Source organism: Lepisosteus oculatus, chromosome 11 (genome assembly GCF_040954835.1).
Source record: "Lepisosteus oculatus isolate fLepOcu1 chromosome 11, fLepOcu1.hap2, whole genome shotgun sequence".
Classification (NCBI taxonomy): domain Eukaryota; kingdom Metazoa; phylum Chordata; class Actinopteri; order Semionotiformes; family Lepisosteidae; genus Lepisosteus; species Lepisosteus oculatus.
In genome coordinates, this window is record NC_090706.1 from 10,739,912 (window position 1) to 10,752,584 (window position 12,673).

The following is a 12,673-nucleotide window of genomic DNA, read 5'->3' on the forward strand; positions in this document are numbered from 1 at the left end:
GCCTTGTAGCAGAAAAGCTTTCGTTTCTATAGCACCTAAAGTGGATATAAGTTTAGTTGTTTTGTTATTTTTCTGATGTGCTTTGAAAACTGACCGAGGGCTGCAGGAGAATATTCTCAAAATCACTAACCCCAATTGCAGTAAATATTCAGGACCAGACTGCCTCTGTTCCTCAGAAGGTAGCTCCCCTGAGCTCCAGTATTGAAAAGAAAGCCTCCCTTATTCGGACAGAAGCCTGTTATTTCCCTATTCCTTACTTCTGTACTGTTTCCCTGAAGGGTGTACAATAATAATAATAATAATAATAATTGCTAATTACTATAATAGCACTTTTCTGGACACTCCACTCAAAGCGCTTTACAGGTAATGGGGATCCCCTCCACCACCAACCATGTGCAGCCCTCACCTGGATGATGCCACGGACGCCGTAGTGCGCCAGAACGCTCACCACACACCAGCTATCAGTGGGGAGGAGAGCAGAGTAATGAAGCCAATTTGTAGATGTGGATTATTAGGAGGCCATGATTGGTAAGGGCCAATGGGAAATTTGGCCAGGACGCTGGGGTTACACCCCTGCTCTTTTCAAGAAACGCCCTGGGATTTTTAATAACCACAGAGTCAGGACCTCGGTTTAACGTCTCATATGAAGGACGGCGCCTGATTACAGTATAGTGTCCCCGTCACTATACTGGGACATTAGGACCCACATGGACCACAGGGTGAGCACCCCCTGCAAAATCCGAAGTGCCTGATGCCAGCTAAATGCGATCCTGTCTGTGCAGAAGGCATGCTGTGGGAGTTTATCCAGCTCCAAATGTTTATTAATTTTCTTTTCCTTGAAGCAGGCAGGTGGCTCGTATGCGATGTGTTTCTAAAATCAGTCCCCCTTGCAGATTTTCTGTTTCAGGGCGTGTGCTCTACCTGACTCAGTGTTGGGTCTGTTGGCACGTCCTGTGTCCTGGAAGTCAGGTCATCGCCACTGACCCGTTCCTTTCTCGTGACAGGTGTTGTCTCAGAGGGGCTTTGGGCTGATCACCACGGAGATCCGGGAGGCTCTGGAGTTCTACTATGCGGAGGACTATCACCAGCAGTACCTGCACAAGGTCCCGGGGGGCTACTGTGGCCTGAAAGGCACAGGGGTGAGCTGCCCCACCACGATCAGCAGCAGGGATGAGCTGTGAAGAAGAGACACATCCTGGCTGTGAGACCAGCCTGACCAGTCGCACCAGTTGCCATCCTGTTCCCACTTCTTGGCTGATGTTCTAGAATGTGTACGGATGTTCCATGGCCCCATGTGGTTACTGTACTCTGTGTCAGTGTCTGCACATCTTTTGTGACCAATTGACTTGCTAACTTTGAGCAAACTCTGCAGCAATGCTGTCAACTGGGAGCAAGAGGTCTTCCCAGTTTACTGTCTGTAGGGGTTCTCCTCAAGGATGCCTGCTTCTCCCACTGTGGTTTTCATCTTGAGTTATACCATCTCAAGATGTCCGTCAATCTAGAATTTCTACTTTTTTGCTACTACGCTCTGTGGAAGGCCTGGCTTTGCTACACAAATAAATCTTCTCTTCCTTTTTTTACCTTCACTGGCTGTCTAGAATAATCCTAGCATTCTTGAATCTGCAGATCCCCTTCAAGAAAGTCCAGTCCCAGGGACTTCAGGATTCATATTATTCTAGTCTTCCCCTTAGCCACGGCAGACAGCATGTTTCCCTTTTAATGATGCATTAATTAACAACTTGGTGTTTGGCAGAGTGGCTCATGGGGTCCCAGAAGTCATGGAATTCGCACTCTCCTATTTCTGTAATCACAGACTTACAGGTAATTCAGCTCTCTCTGCTTCGCTTTGGAGGGATCAGAGAGATTCTCTTCCTTGCAGATGTGTTTAATGTGGCTGGCCTGTGCTCATTCCTGAGCTCTCACTCTCAGTACAATCTCCCTGCCTCTTTGTTCTGTTTATACCCACGTCTCCTTTCTGCAGTGTTCTGCAGTGTGACGTTCCCTGTGGATTAAGCTTGTCTGCACACACCCAGTGATCCATCTTTCCGACTTACATAATAAAGGGTTTGCTTCCTCTTAGATATTATACAGCACGTTGCATACAGTCTTCTAACGGCAGTCACTATGAGGAACAGGGACTTGAATAATACAGAGGAAAGAATTTTGTAGGAGAGCATTTGGGCTAACTTCAGTCAGGCTGCGAAAAACCCTATTTGGCAACAGAACCACTTACATTTTTTTCCATTGAGTATACTTCAGCCTGTGTAGAGGCCATCATATGGAACATGTTTGAAGTCCCTTGTGAACACTAGAGGGCGCTGTGTGGTTTCAGAATGTTCCAGTGTGGTTTTTCCTATTCTAAACCAGGATGTTCTTTGTTGTCACCAAGTACTCTGGCCAAAGAGGGTTCTGATCTCAGTACGGTCCTGGCAGTCTGGAGTCACTGCAGATAAAGAGCTTGCCTCACCTTTTAGAGGTGTTGAGTCATAATCCCACAGATGGCAGCTTTACTGCATCGCTCCTCGGCAAGACACATTCTCCACATGTCTGCCCCTGACAGATCGGTTCCTCTCCCGTCTCGATGTCATTAAGATTGAGCTTTGTGCTGCTCCACTCCGTGGTCCTGCTGGGGGTCAGTGGAGGCAGAACTGCCAAGCTGTCAAGATCAGATCCTGACTGCAGGCTTCTCCTATCAGAGCTGTCTGAGTCTTGTTTAGAGGCTGGAGAGGGGTGTTTGTGTTCTAATATCCTCCTGTCCTGTTTGTTCTAATTTGTGTCCCGTTTCTGAAAACTGAAAACAAAATCTGGTTCACGACAAGAGTGCATGTTACTGAGTAACTTTTTATAACTAACTTTATAACTTTAGAATTATAAATTCTCATATTGACTTTTCTCGTGAGTCCCAGATTATATAAAGAGAAGTTCAAATTGTATTATTATTATTATTTTAAGGGGGGAGTGGTTAGGGATTTGAACTTAAGTGGAAGGTTGCAGTTTCAATTCCCAGGTGAACTCAAGCAGGACAGTCGGAGTCCTGACTTGAATCTTATTGAGAATCTTTGGAAAGGTTTCAAGATCCATCCAAAAGCAATCCCCAGCCACCCTGAGACAGTCTGAGCGAACCTGCCAAGGTAAATGGGCAGAACGGACACCAAGCCAATGTGCAAAGTAGAGACTTACTCAAAAGTAATTTCTGTCAAACAATTTCTGTCATCTGCTTCCACCAAATGATGAGTTTGTACTTGCAAATACTTGCAATTGACATATTTAGTGTTTTTATTTTCGCTTTACATCTTGCTGTCATTTACTGCAACCTACCCTTAGAGGTCTTCAGGTGTGAGCATTCACGTTTTGAATCAAAAATGAATTTAAAAAAATCTTTAGCATTTTATAAAATTGGACAGTCTTGGAGGGGTTGGAATACTTTTTCAAGAGACTCTGGGTTAGGCTGAAGCTTTTATTGCAAGTAGCAGAGACTAAGGGTTAAACTGTAGCTCAATAATGACATCAGGCACTTGGTTCTGTTTCTTATTAAAAAAACAGATCATAATTGCTTACACTTATATAGCGCTTTTCTGGACACTCCACTCAGAGTGCTTTACAGGTAATGGGGAATCTCCTCCACCACCACCAATGTGCAGCCCCACCTGAATGATACGATGGCAGCCATAGTGCTCCAGTGCGCTCAGCACACATCAGCTGTCAGTGGGGTGGAGAACAGAATTATGAAGCCAGTTCATAGATGGGGATTATTAGGAGGCCATGACTGGTAAGGGCCAATGGGAAATTTGGCCGGGACGTTGGGGTTACACCCTTACTCCTCGAGAAATGCCTTGGGATTTTTTAATAATCACAGAGAGTCAGGACCTCGGTTTTATATCTCATCTGAAAGACAGCACCTTTTTACAGTATGGTGTTCTCATCACTGTACTGGGGCATTAGGATCCAAACAGACTGCAGGGTGAGTGCCCCCTGCTGGCCCCACTAACACCTCTACCAGCAGCAAACTTAGTTTTTCCCAGGTATTCTCTTCCAGGTACTGGCCAGGCTCACACCTGCTGCGCTTCAGTGGGCTGCCAGTTGTGAGTTGCAGGGTTGCTGACTGGAAGACTCTCAGATACATAAGGAGGTTCAGTAGCAGCCATGACATTAACAGGGATGTCCTGCTAATGAGTCCTTTACCTTAATTGTAACCACCACTACTGTATATCCAAAAACAAGGAGGTAACAGAAATGGCTAATCACTTGTGGGTCTGTGAGTGTGCTGCTCAGGGTTTTTGGACTTCTCTGAACAGGGTTCGCAGAAACCAGTCCCTGGGATGGGGTTTACTCAGTGTTACCAGAGTTTATGCGTGTTGTACCAGAATAAAATGGTGCAGGATGTCCTTTTGGCTTTCCGGAGAGGCTCCTCCTTATGAATGTTCTGGGATGTTAAGTGCATGTTTTAAGGCAGAACTCCCCTTTCCTGGAGGAGTGCAGCTCTGGAAGTCAGGTCAAAGCTGTGGCTGGAAAGCATGCGACAGTCTCTTGACCGCTGCTTCAGTGTCTCATGTCCATCGCTATTCAATTTCAGTAAATTTTTTTTTAGCTATGCAATGTTTCAGTTGATGTTGATGTTCAGACAGCATAGTATGTTTAAGGGCTTCTTTTCTCTCTTCCTTGGCTACTTTAGTGAGAAATCAGGGACTTAGGCGATCCGTAGATCTTGATTTTATTTGCACAAGGAGCTCATGAAATTCAGTCAAACCAAGCCTGTGGTGTGCTGTGCCTGGTGTGTGCTCAGCCCTGAAAAAATCACCTTCAATAACTAATCTGAAGTGTATGCCCATCACCACTAGGTGGCAGGCTGATCCTTTTTCTTCAAACTCTTGAGTGTTTGTCATTCTTTTACACAAGTTTAAACATCTAAACATGTAGGTTTGCTCTTTTCCTGATATTTATCTTTTGCCAGCAAGGAAACAACTTGAACAAAACACTCATCTTTTGAAGGGATTTAGATGAACACTTTCCTGCTGGTTAATTGAGTCTCAGTCTGGGGGGCTGGAGCGCTTATCTACTTAAAATTTGTAAGCTTTCAGATAATCAGCAGTTCTTCTCTATATTTGGTTTTAATCCTATAATGGCAATTTGCTTTTATCAGCAGAGAGTGATGTTACTTTTTAGTGTTTGGGTGTTCATTGATAATACAAAAGAGAGCTATCAGACTGAGTGCTTGGGATTGGACAAGAATATGTAACTTGCTGCCCTGTGGTTTGTAATGCAGGAAAACAGAATGTAACACAGTGCTGCTTTGTTCTGCTACTGACGTTACACCTGTTTAACTAGAAAGGAACTCCACCCAACTCCCTTTGATTGCTATCACGGTCTGTTTATTTGTAGTAGGATTTTAGAGTTGCGTTGAATGGCCATTTTTCACTTTCAAATGATCTTATGCCTGAAACGATATCAAGATGAAAAACGCTTGATTATCACTAAAAATGGAGTGGGTTGATTGGCTTGAACTTTATTGATCTGCTTCAGAATACAAATGAGGAATCAGCCAGGATTCAAGGATCATTTTCACATTATGTGGTGTGCAGTAGCGCGCTGTTTCCCAACACATGCCTTTTCCTACAGACGACTCCTTGACATTTAAAACATTCTGGAAAGGGAAGAAATATGGCCTTCTCCCCGGCTGTGGTTTGTAAAACCCAGCATTGAACATTACATTGAAAAGTGTGACCTGCTGCTCAATCCCCTAACTGAGCAGATGTAGCCGCAAAGTAGGTTCAGGTCTCTTGATATTCCCAGGAAACCGTTATTCCAAAATAATGATTGAAGGCCATGCTGCATCATGAAACCTTCAGATTGGCCCTCATGGAGCCAATGCAGGCCATAGGACAAAGGACAAAGCATTCTACCAGAATTTGCACTGCAAGATGTTTTAATTCGGCTCTTAAGACACTTAGTGGCACATTTATAAATCATTGCTGCATGGTGCCTCAGTGGTTAGCAGTGCTGCTGCACAACACTGGGGCCTGGGTTCAATTCCAGGTGTGCCGTCTGTGTGGAGTTTGCATGTTCTCTCTGTGTTTGCTTGGGTTTCCCCTCCCTTCCTCTAGTTTCCTCTCATAGTCCAAACATACGCTGGTAGGTTAATTGGCTTCTGGAAAATAACTGGCCCTGCTGTGAGTCTGTGAGTGTCTATATCAATGTGTCCTGCCCTGTGATGGACTGGTATCCTGTCTAGGGTGTATCCTTCCTCGCATCTGTTACTTGCTGGATTGGACGGCTCCCCTGTGACCCAGCAATGGATAAAGAGGTTAGAAAATGGATGGATTTATTTAAAAATCACAAATGGGACTTAGATTAAAATGTTTTACGATTTTGATGGAATATAAAAATGCACATAGCCCCTGACATGTATCTGTTCATTTTTTCCCACTTTTTTATTAGGTTTACTGTAAAAGCAGTGTGAAAACCACACACAGACTTAAAGTGATCTCCACAGTCTACAGCTGCACCAGCAGGTGGTGCTGTGTATTTTGGCATAAGGAATCATTAATCTGTTGTCAAGCCACTTATTCTCAGTAGGGACCACAGGTGTCTGAAACCTGCCCCAGAAGCACAGGATGTAAGGTGGGGTCATATCCTGGACATGCTAATCCATCACTGGACACACAAGCACTCAAACTTACAAGGGGCGGCATAGCCAGTATGTCTTTGGAACATGGAAGGAAACCAAAGAATCCAATGAAAGCCCACTCAGACCTGGAGAAAACATGCAACCTCCACACAGAAGATGCCCCTGTTCTGAATTAAACCCAGGAACCGGTAGCTGTGAGGCTGTAAGAAATCGGAGCATTCAGCCACCTCACAAAACTGTCAGCCGTGCTGATGTCACACGTAGGGAAAAATAAAAAGAGATTAACCTCTCATCTGCTGTCTGTACTATGTTAATGCCATACGTTAATCATAATGTAATTTATATGACTGAAACCTTCTTACACTGGCCAAAAAAATGGAATTTGATTGAGAATCCCAGATCTTATGGATCTCTGTACAATGCATGACACATCCCATTCAAGCCATTCCAGCTGTTCACACAAGCTGCTCACATCGCAAAACTTTATTTAATGGGAGCCCCTCATATTCTGGCCTGTGAGTCCAGTGCATCCTGAGGACTTCCATGTATTTCAGTTTGCATTCCCATGCACTGAAAATTGGGCAGCCTTGAAGCTGGAGTCCTGCAGATTTACTGTTATCTTTCAATTGGCAACTGATCATGATGATTAGAAGCAACTGATTTCACTTTTGATCCAAATTAATAGTCTGTTTAAGTAAAAGGGGATCAGATTTGCAATGAAAACCAAAGGCCCCTCAGATCCTAGTATCAAAACCAGCGTTCCCATCCTTGCCTGAATAGACCGCACAGTTCTTGAGATTTGAAGTCTGTAACGTGACTCGAATTCTGGATTTAATCGACCTGCAGGAATGAAACCCATAAGACGCAAGGTCAAAGACGAGGAAGCTGTGGAATACGGGAGTCCCTGTTCTTAGCTGAGTGCTACGTGAATATGTTCTTGCAAACAAGTGAAAAAGGACCAAAGTCGACCATTCTGGTAAAAGTGAATCTGAAATGGGCTACAGTTTAAAAAGCTAGAGCTAGGAACGTTTAAGTGTTTACATCATTTGAATATAACTTAATACAAGATAACATCTTAAATGTGTCAGCCTATATTTGTCAGTATCTCTCCTTGTGTTTGTCTAATTGGCCCTATCTTTCAAGATCCAGGTGACAGTGGACTCACCTGAGTAAACGAGCAACAATCACTTCTAACATGCAGCCAGATACTCCTACAGTGCAAGTTGTTCTAAAGTAAAAGACATTTCAGCTTATCTAATAGTAACTAAGCAATACCTGGGTGAAAAATAAGATGCATCTTTCTCATGTCCGTTTAGCAGAGAAAGAGATAAATATCTTGGCAGAATATCCTGTCTCCTCATGTGCAGTTTGCAGATCTTAATTTCACTCTGAAACTAACAATGAAATGTCCTGTATTTCAGCAAGCAGAGTAAGGGCCACGAGCTGATGTGGAATTCACTTCTTCTGCACTCTAACCTCTTTGGGAAAATTTCACACCATCTATAAAAAAGGCATTTCAAGAACACCTTTTCTGCAGGTAGGTGAGGACAGCCATAGAAATTGACATTTTGATGGGGGCGGCCTGTGTTGACAGGGCTTCTGGCTGTCTATATGAGCCTGGTCCCTGCGTGCTCTCTCTGTTTCCTCTTGGGTGTCACACAGCAGGGCTGGGATCTCGCACGCATGATTCATCGCTCACTTCCTGGTGCCGGGAGTTCAGAACTCAAGTGAAACCTCAGAAAACTGAAATCTAGAAAAAGCTCTTGTGACCGCAGCAGACTGATCTCACTCGCCCTACTTCTGAGACCTTTGTGTGTCACTCACTTCCTGACACCTGTGTGTAGGTGTGGGCCACACTGCAGGTGTGGGGGGTTATTTTTATATTCTCAGATATATTTTCATAATCCATTATATATTTACACCTTTATAAATGTCTGCGGTGGTGCGCCTTGGTACATGTGCAATGAAGTTTTGCAAAGCTAGAGAAATGAATGGTGAGAGAATGGTAAGGCCCAGACGCAAACCGAGGACAACTATGGCAAAGCAAAGTGGACGGATTCTGTAAACGCTGTGGAACCAGGGGGACAAGGCGAGGTTACTGTGCATGTTTGCTGCCTGTTAACTTGCAGAAGAGTTCGCCTATATTTCTAATAATGCGCTCAGTTACTGAAACATGAGCGCCTCTAATAGCTGAGCATTTGTATTTGTGAAAGATTCACCATAAACGTTCATTGACCGTCTGTTTATCCTACAAAATGATAGATATTTTCGGGGTCTGAGGCACAATTCACATTGGGTAACATTGTTGAGGGGTCCTGTGTAATAAGGGAGCTGACAGGCTGTGAAGACAAGAGTGAAGACCTGCAAGTGACCTGAGTGAAGCAGACAGAAGGTGAAACGTTTGTTACACAGCCTAAAAGTGAGACGGGCTTCTCAAGTCATTTGTGCGAAGTACCAGGTGAGATGGTGGAGGATCTACTCTGCAGTACAGTAAATACAAAAAAAGGCTATTTCTTTCAGCAGCCAATTGTGTCTTGAACGGATTTCACAGCCGTTACCCAGAGATAATGAACTTACCAGAAGGCCCCATTGAGGCATAACTATCATCAAATAGATACAGGCAAAGTACAGAATTAAAACCTGATTTTCACAGCTTTCTATCTAAGCTTTTCTTTAAGGGTAAAATGTTATTTAATTAATCAACTACTTTAACACTGATACGGCAATGCGCTGAATAGTACTGTGTCTCTATGACAGGCATAGTCAGACAGAGGACAGATAAAGCAGGGGCTGTGCTGTGCAGGCAGATGGGACAGACAAAGCAGAGGCTGCGCTGTGCAGGCAGACAGGGGACAGACAAAGCAGGGGCTGCGCTGTGCAGGCAGACAGGGGACAGACAAAGCAGGGGCTGCGCTGTGCAGGCAGACGGGACAGACAAAGCAGAGGCTGCGCTGTGCAGGCAGACAGGGGACAGACAAAGCAGGGGCTGCGCTGTGCAGGCAGACAGGGGACAGACAAAGCAGGGGCTGCGCTGTGCAGGCAGACAGGGGAAAGTCATGCAAACCGTGAAGCTTTCCAATCCTGCTGGTCCGGTCTGTTGCTATGAAGGTAAAGAGGGAAAGGGGCAAACAGGGATCCAGCTGGCTTTGAGGTTCTGGCTTAGAAAAAAGAAGACAGGATGAATCCATCAGAATAATCTTCTTCAGTCAGCTGGTAAGTGCTCAGAGAACATCTCATGAAACATAGGAAGCTCAACGACAGAGTACCTGACCGTGGATAGATCAGGATTTAAGCCTGCCATAACCTGGTGCTAATGAGATAATTATGGTAAATGGGGGCAGGTGGCTGGGACAGCCACCCTACACAACTTCTCACAGCACCAGGTGTTGTCTGACTCCACATACGGTCTCCCCCCAAAATTGTGATTTAGTGGTTATAGTGATACGATCTCCCCCAAAAATGGTGATACCGTCCAATCTCATCTCAGAACGTCCTCTCTTGTGGTTTGAACACCAACTTTTCACTTGACCAGCCTTTTTTTTTGGTGACGCAACAGGTCAGTCTACACGCATTGCGGGTGAGTTTGTGTGCCCTCTGTTGTGCGCTGGCTGTGTTGTGTTGTTGTTAAAGGGTGCTCATTTTAACTTAAGATGGCGGGATTCCAGGATTTGTGGCTCTGAAGGTTGTTTTCAGTGTTGTGGTGGCAATCTGAGGGAGCAGGCAAGCGCCTGAAGTTGTGGACAACATTTGTGAAATCGAGCAAAGGCAGCTAGTGTAAACGAGCCAAGTCATGAACCAGGCCTCAGCTTAATGTCCAGGTGCAGACCTCTCTCTCTCTCTCTGCACCCATCTGAGACTCTGGATGAAGACACTGAGTTATTTTTGCACTTCCTGCCTCTTTCTCTCTGCCTCTCTCACTCACACAGGTGCAGCTGCAGGCAGTCAGCCAGAGATCACACGTGTGACTGCAATAGCTCAGTGGAGAAGCTACCCAGGGAGGCCAGGGGAGGGCCTGGGAGGGGCTGCCCATGATTTCATAGGGCAGAGGTCAAATGCCAAGAAGGGGAGGTTGTAAACGCAAGGCTGAGATCATGCAGTTCAACTTCCACCCACACCAGCCTTACACAGTCTAACGCTGGGACAACAGGGGTGTCTTTGAGTCGTTGCTCAAACCAGGGGCCCGTTGATTTCACAACTCGAGCTGTCTGTCTGACCTTTGCAAAACAAAAAAAACATGCTGGTGTTTATTCTCCAAAAGAGAGCAAATTGCAGTCCAGCCCTGTGAAATCAAAGTGGAAGAATGGAAATGTATAGAGACGCATGGTAACAGATGAAAGGAGTCATGGAAAAATACAGAGCAAAGATGACGAATACTTCAAGCCTACGAGACCTGCACTGATATAGCAAAGATTTGTGTAAACTTTTACAAGGTGGAAGGGGGTTTCTAAAAATCTTTTCTGCAGCAGAAACCTACAATGCTTATTTACTGGCTTATTTATGCCTTAGGATATTTTATAGGCCTTGAAATCCTGCAAAACAATAGTTCAAATTTACCATGGTAAGCAATCACGCCTGCTTAAAATTGTTCACTCTACTGTGTGTATCTTTAGGTAACGACATGCCTCGGTCTCTTTTATCTTTTCCAGTTCCATGTGTCCAATTCAAGATTTACATTTTACAAACTGTCACACAGTCATTGTCTGCTGTTCCAACCTTCTCTTTAACAGCTGTCTTCCATTCGAAAACACAGTTCAATAGAGTGAAGTCCAACAGAGGACGTCTTTGTTTTCTCTCTCCGCAAACACAGAAACAAAATGACAAAGGGCCGTAGAACACAAAAACACAATCCAGCTGGTCATGGATTGAGTGAAAATTAGATTTGCCCCTTAGAAACGAACATCTCTTTGGAAAATTAAGACCACATCCCTTGCCACTAACGGACACTCCTTTGAGCTGAGCTAGTTATAATATAGAAAACTGCATTAGAAAGACCTCATTTAAAATATAATGTTCAGTTGTGGATATTCCTTTTCCTTCTCTGGAACTGCTTCAAAAAAGGGCAAGCAGATTAATTCCTTTGTTTAAATAAATTACTGAATCATTCTGGTCTTGGGCAGAGAAGATCGTGAGGAGTCTTGCCATACTGGAGGCAGTTCTTTACACAAAGAGTGGCTGGTGTGTGGATCAAGCTAACCAAGCTAGCATTCCATGATGTTTAAAGTGAAAAACTTGGGATACTTCAAAGGAATGTCAGCAAGAGATCCTAGGACCTAGTACCTATGAGCTGTTGAAATCGTTAGACCAGCTGAATAGTCATGCTTGTAAAATGACTTGAGTAAAAACTCAGAAAGCTTCAGAAAGAAATTGAATGAAACACCTCCCCTGATCAGCTTAGTCTCATAGTTCTCATTTAAGAATGTTTCCAAAAAACTTAGAACGTTACAAGTAATGTGACAAGAGATGTTGTAATTACTTTATAAACAGTGCAGTTTCAAACAATCTGAGTCAATTCTGACTGCAGTTTCTCTTGCAGATGACCGAATGAGTATGAGGGCTTTCTGTCAGAATACTCATACTTGCAAGAATCAGAGGCCCCTGATTAGGGCTATAATCTGGTTCGTGCTGCAAGACTTTTTACTGGAGCTCCCAGGAGTCATGCATTTTAAGATGTATACACATATGGAACATGAATGCAGAGTGGAAAAGTATAAGAACATGTGATACTTATCCTGAGACAACATGGTAAGAATACTCAAGTGTGGTTCGAAAAGTTTGTAGTTTTCTATACAGGGCTGAACTACAGGCTGTGTAGTACAGATAGGTTTGATCCATGTTTATGCTTTGTCTTTTTGCTGGCTGTTCCAAGTAAGAAAGTACTTGAAAGTTTCAGGGAAGCGGGAACACTAAGGGTCCATTTCCCTTATTGACCACCTCACGTCATCAGTCCCCCGTCTTCTTCCCCATGTGGATGCAGTAATCCGAGCAGTCAGCTTGCTCTGTGACTCCCCAGACAGCTGTGAAAAACATCGGAGCCGAGCAGCTCTCGCA

At 44.3% G+C, this 12,673-nt stretch overlaps 1 protein-coding gene across 3 annotated transcripts in view; it reads left to right on the forward strand.

Annotated features, from left to right (window-relative positions):
* The window catches only part of msrab (methionine sulfoxide reductase Ab), a 48,797-nt gene extending 47,211 nt beyond the window's left edge, over window positions 1-1,586 (forward strand). For all 3 annotated transcript variants that reach the window (XM_006631451.3, XM_069195569.1, XM_015349199.2), the window contains one exon: window positions 1,005-1,586. In XM_006631451.3, the coding sequence (XP_006631514.2) occupies window positions 1,005-1,181 (177 nt within the window). In that variant the 3' untranslated portion in view covers window positions 1,182-1,586. The remainder of the gene's footprint in view (window positions 1-1,004) is intronic.
* The last annotated feature ends 11,087 nt before the right edge of the window (window positions 1,587-12,673 follow it).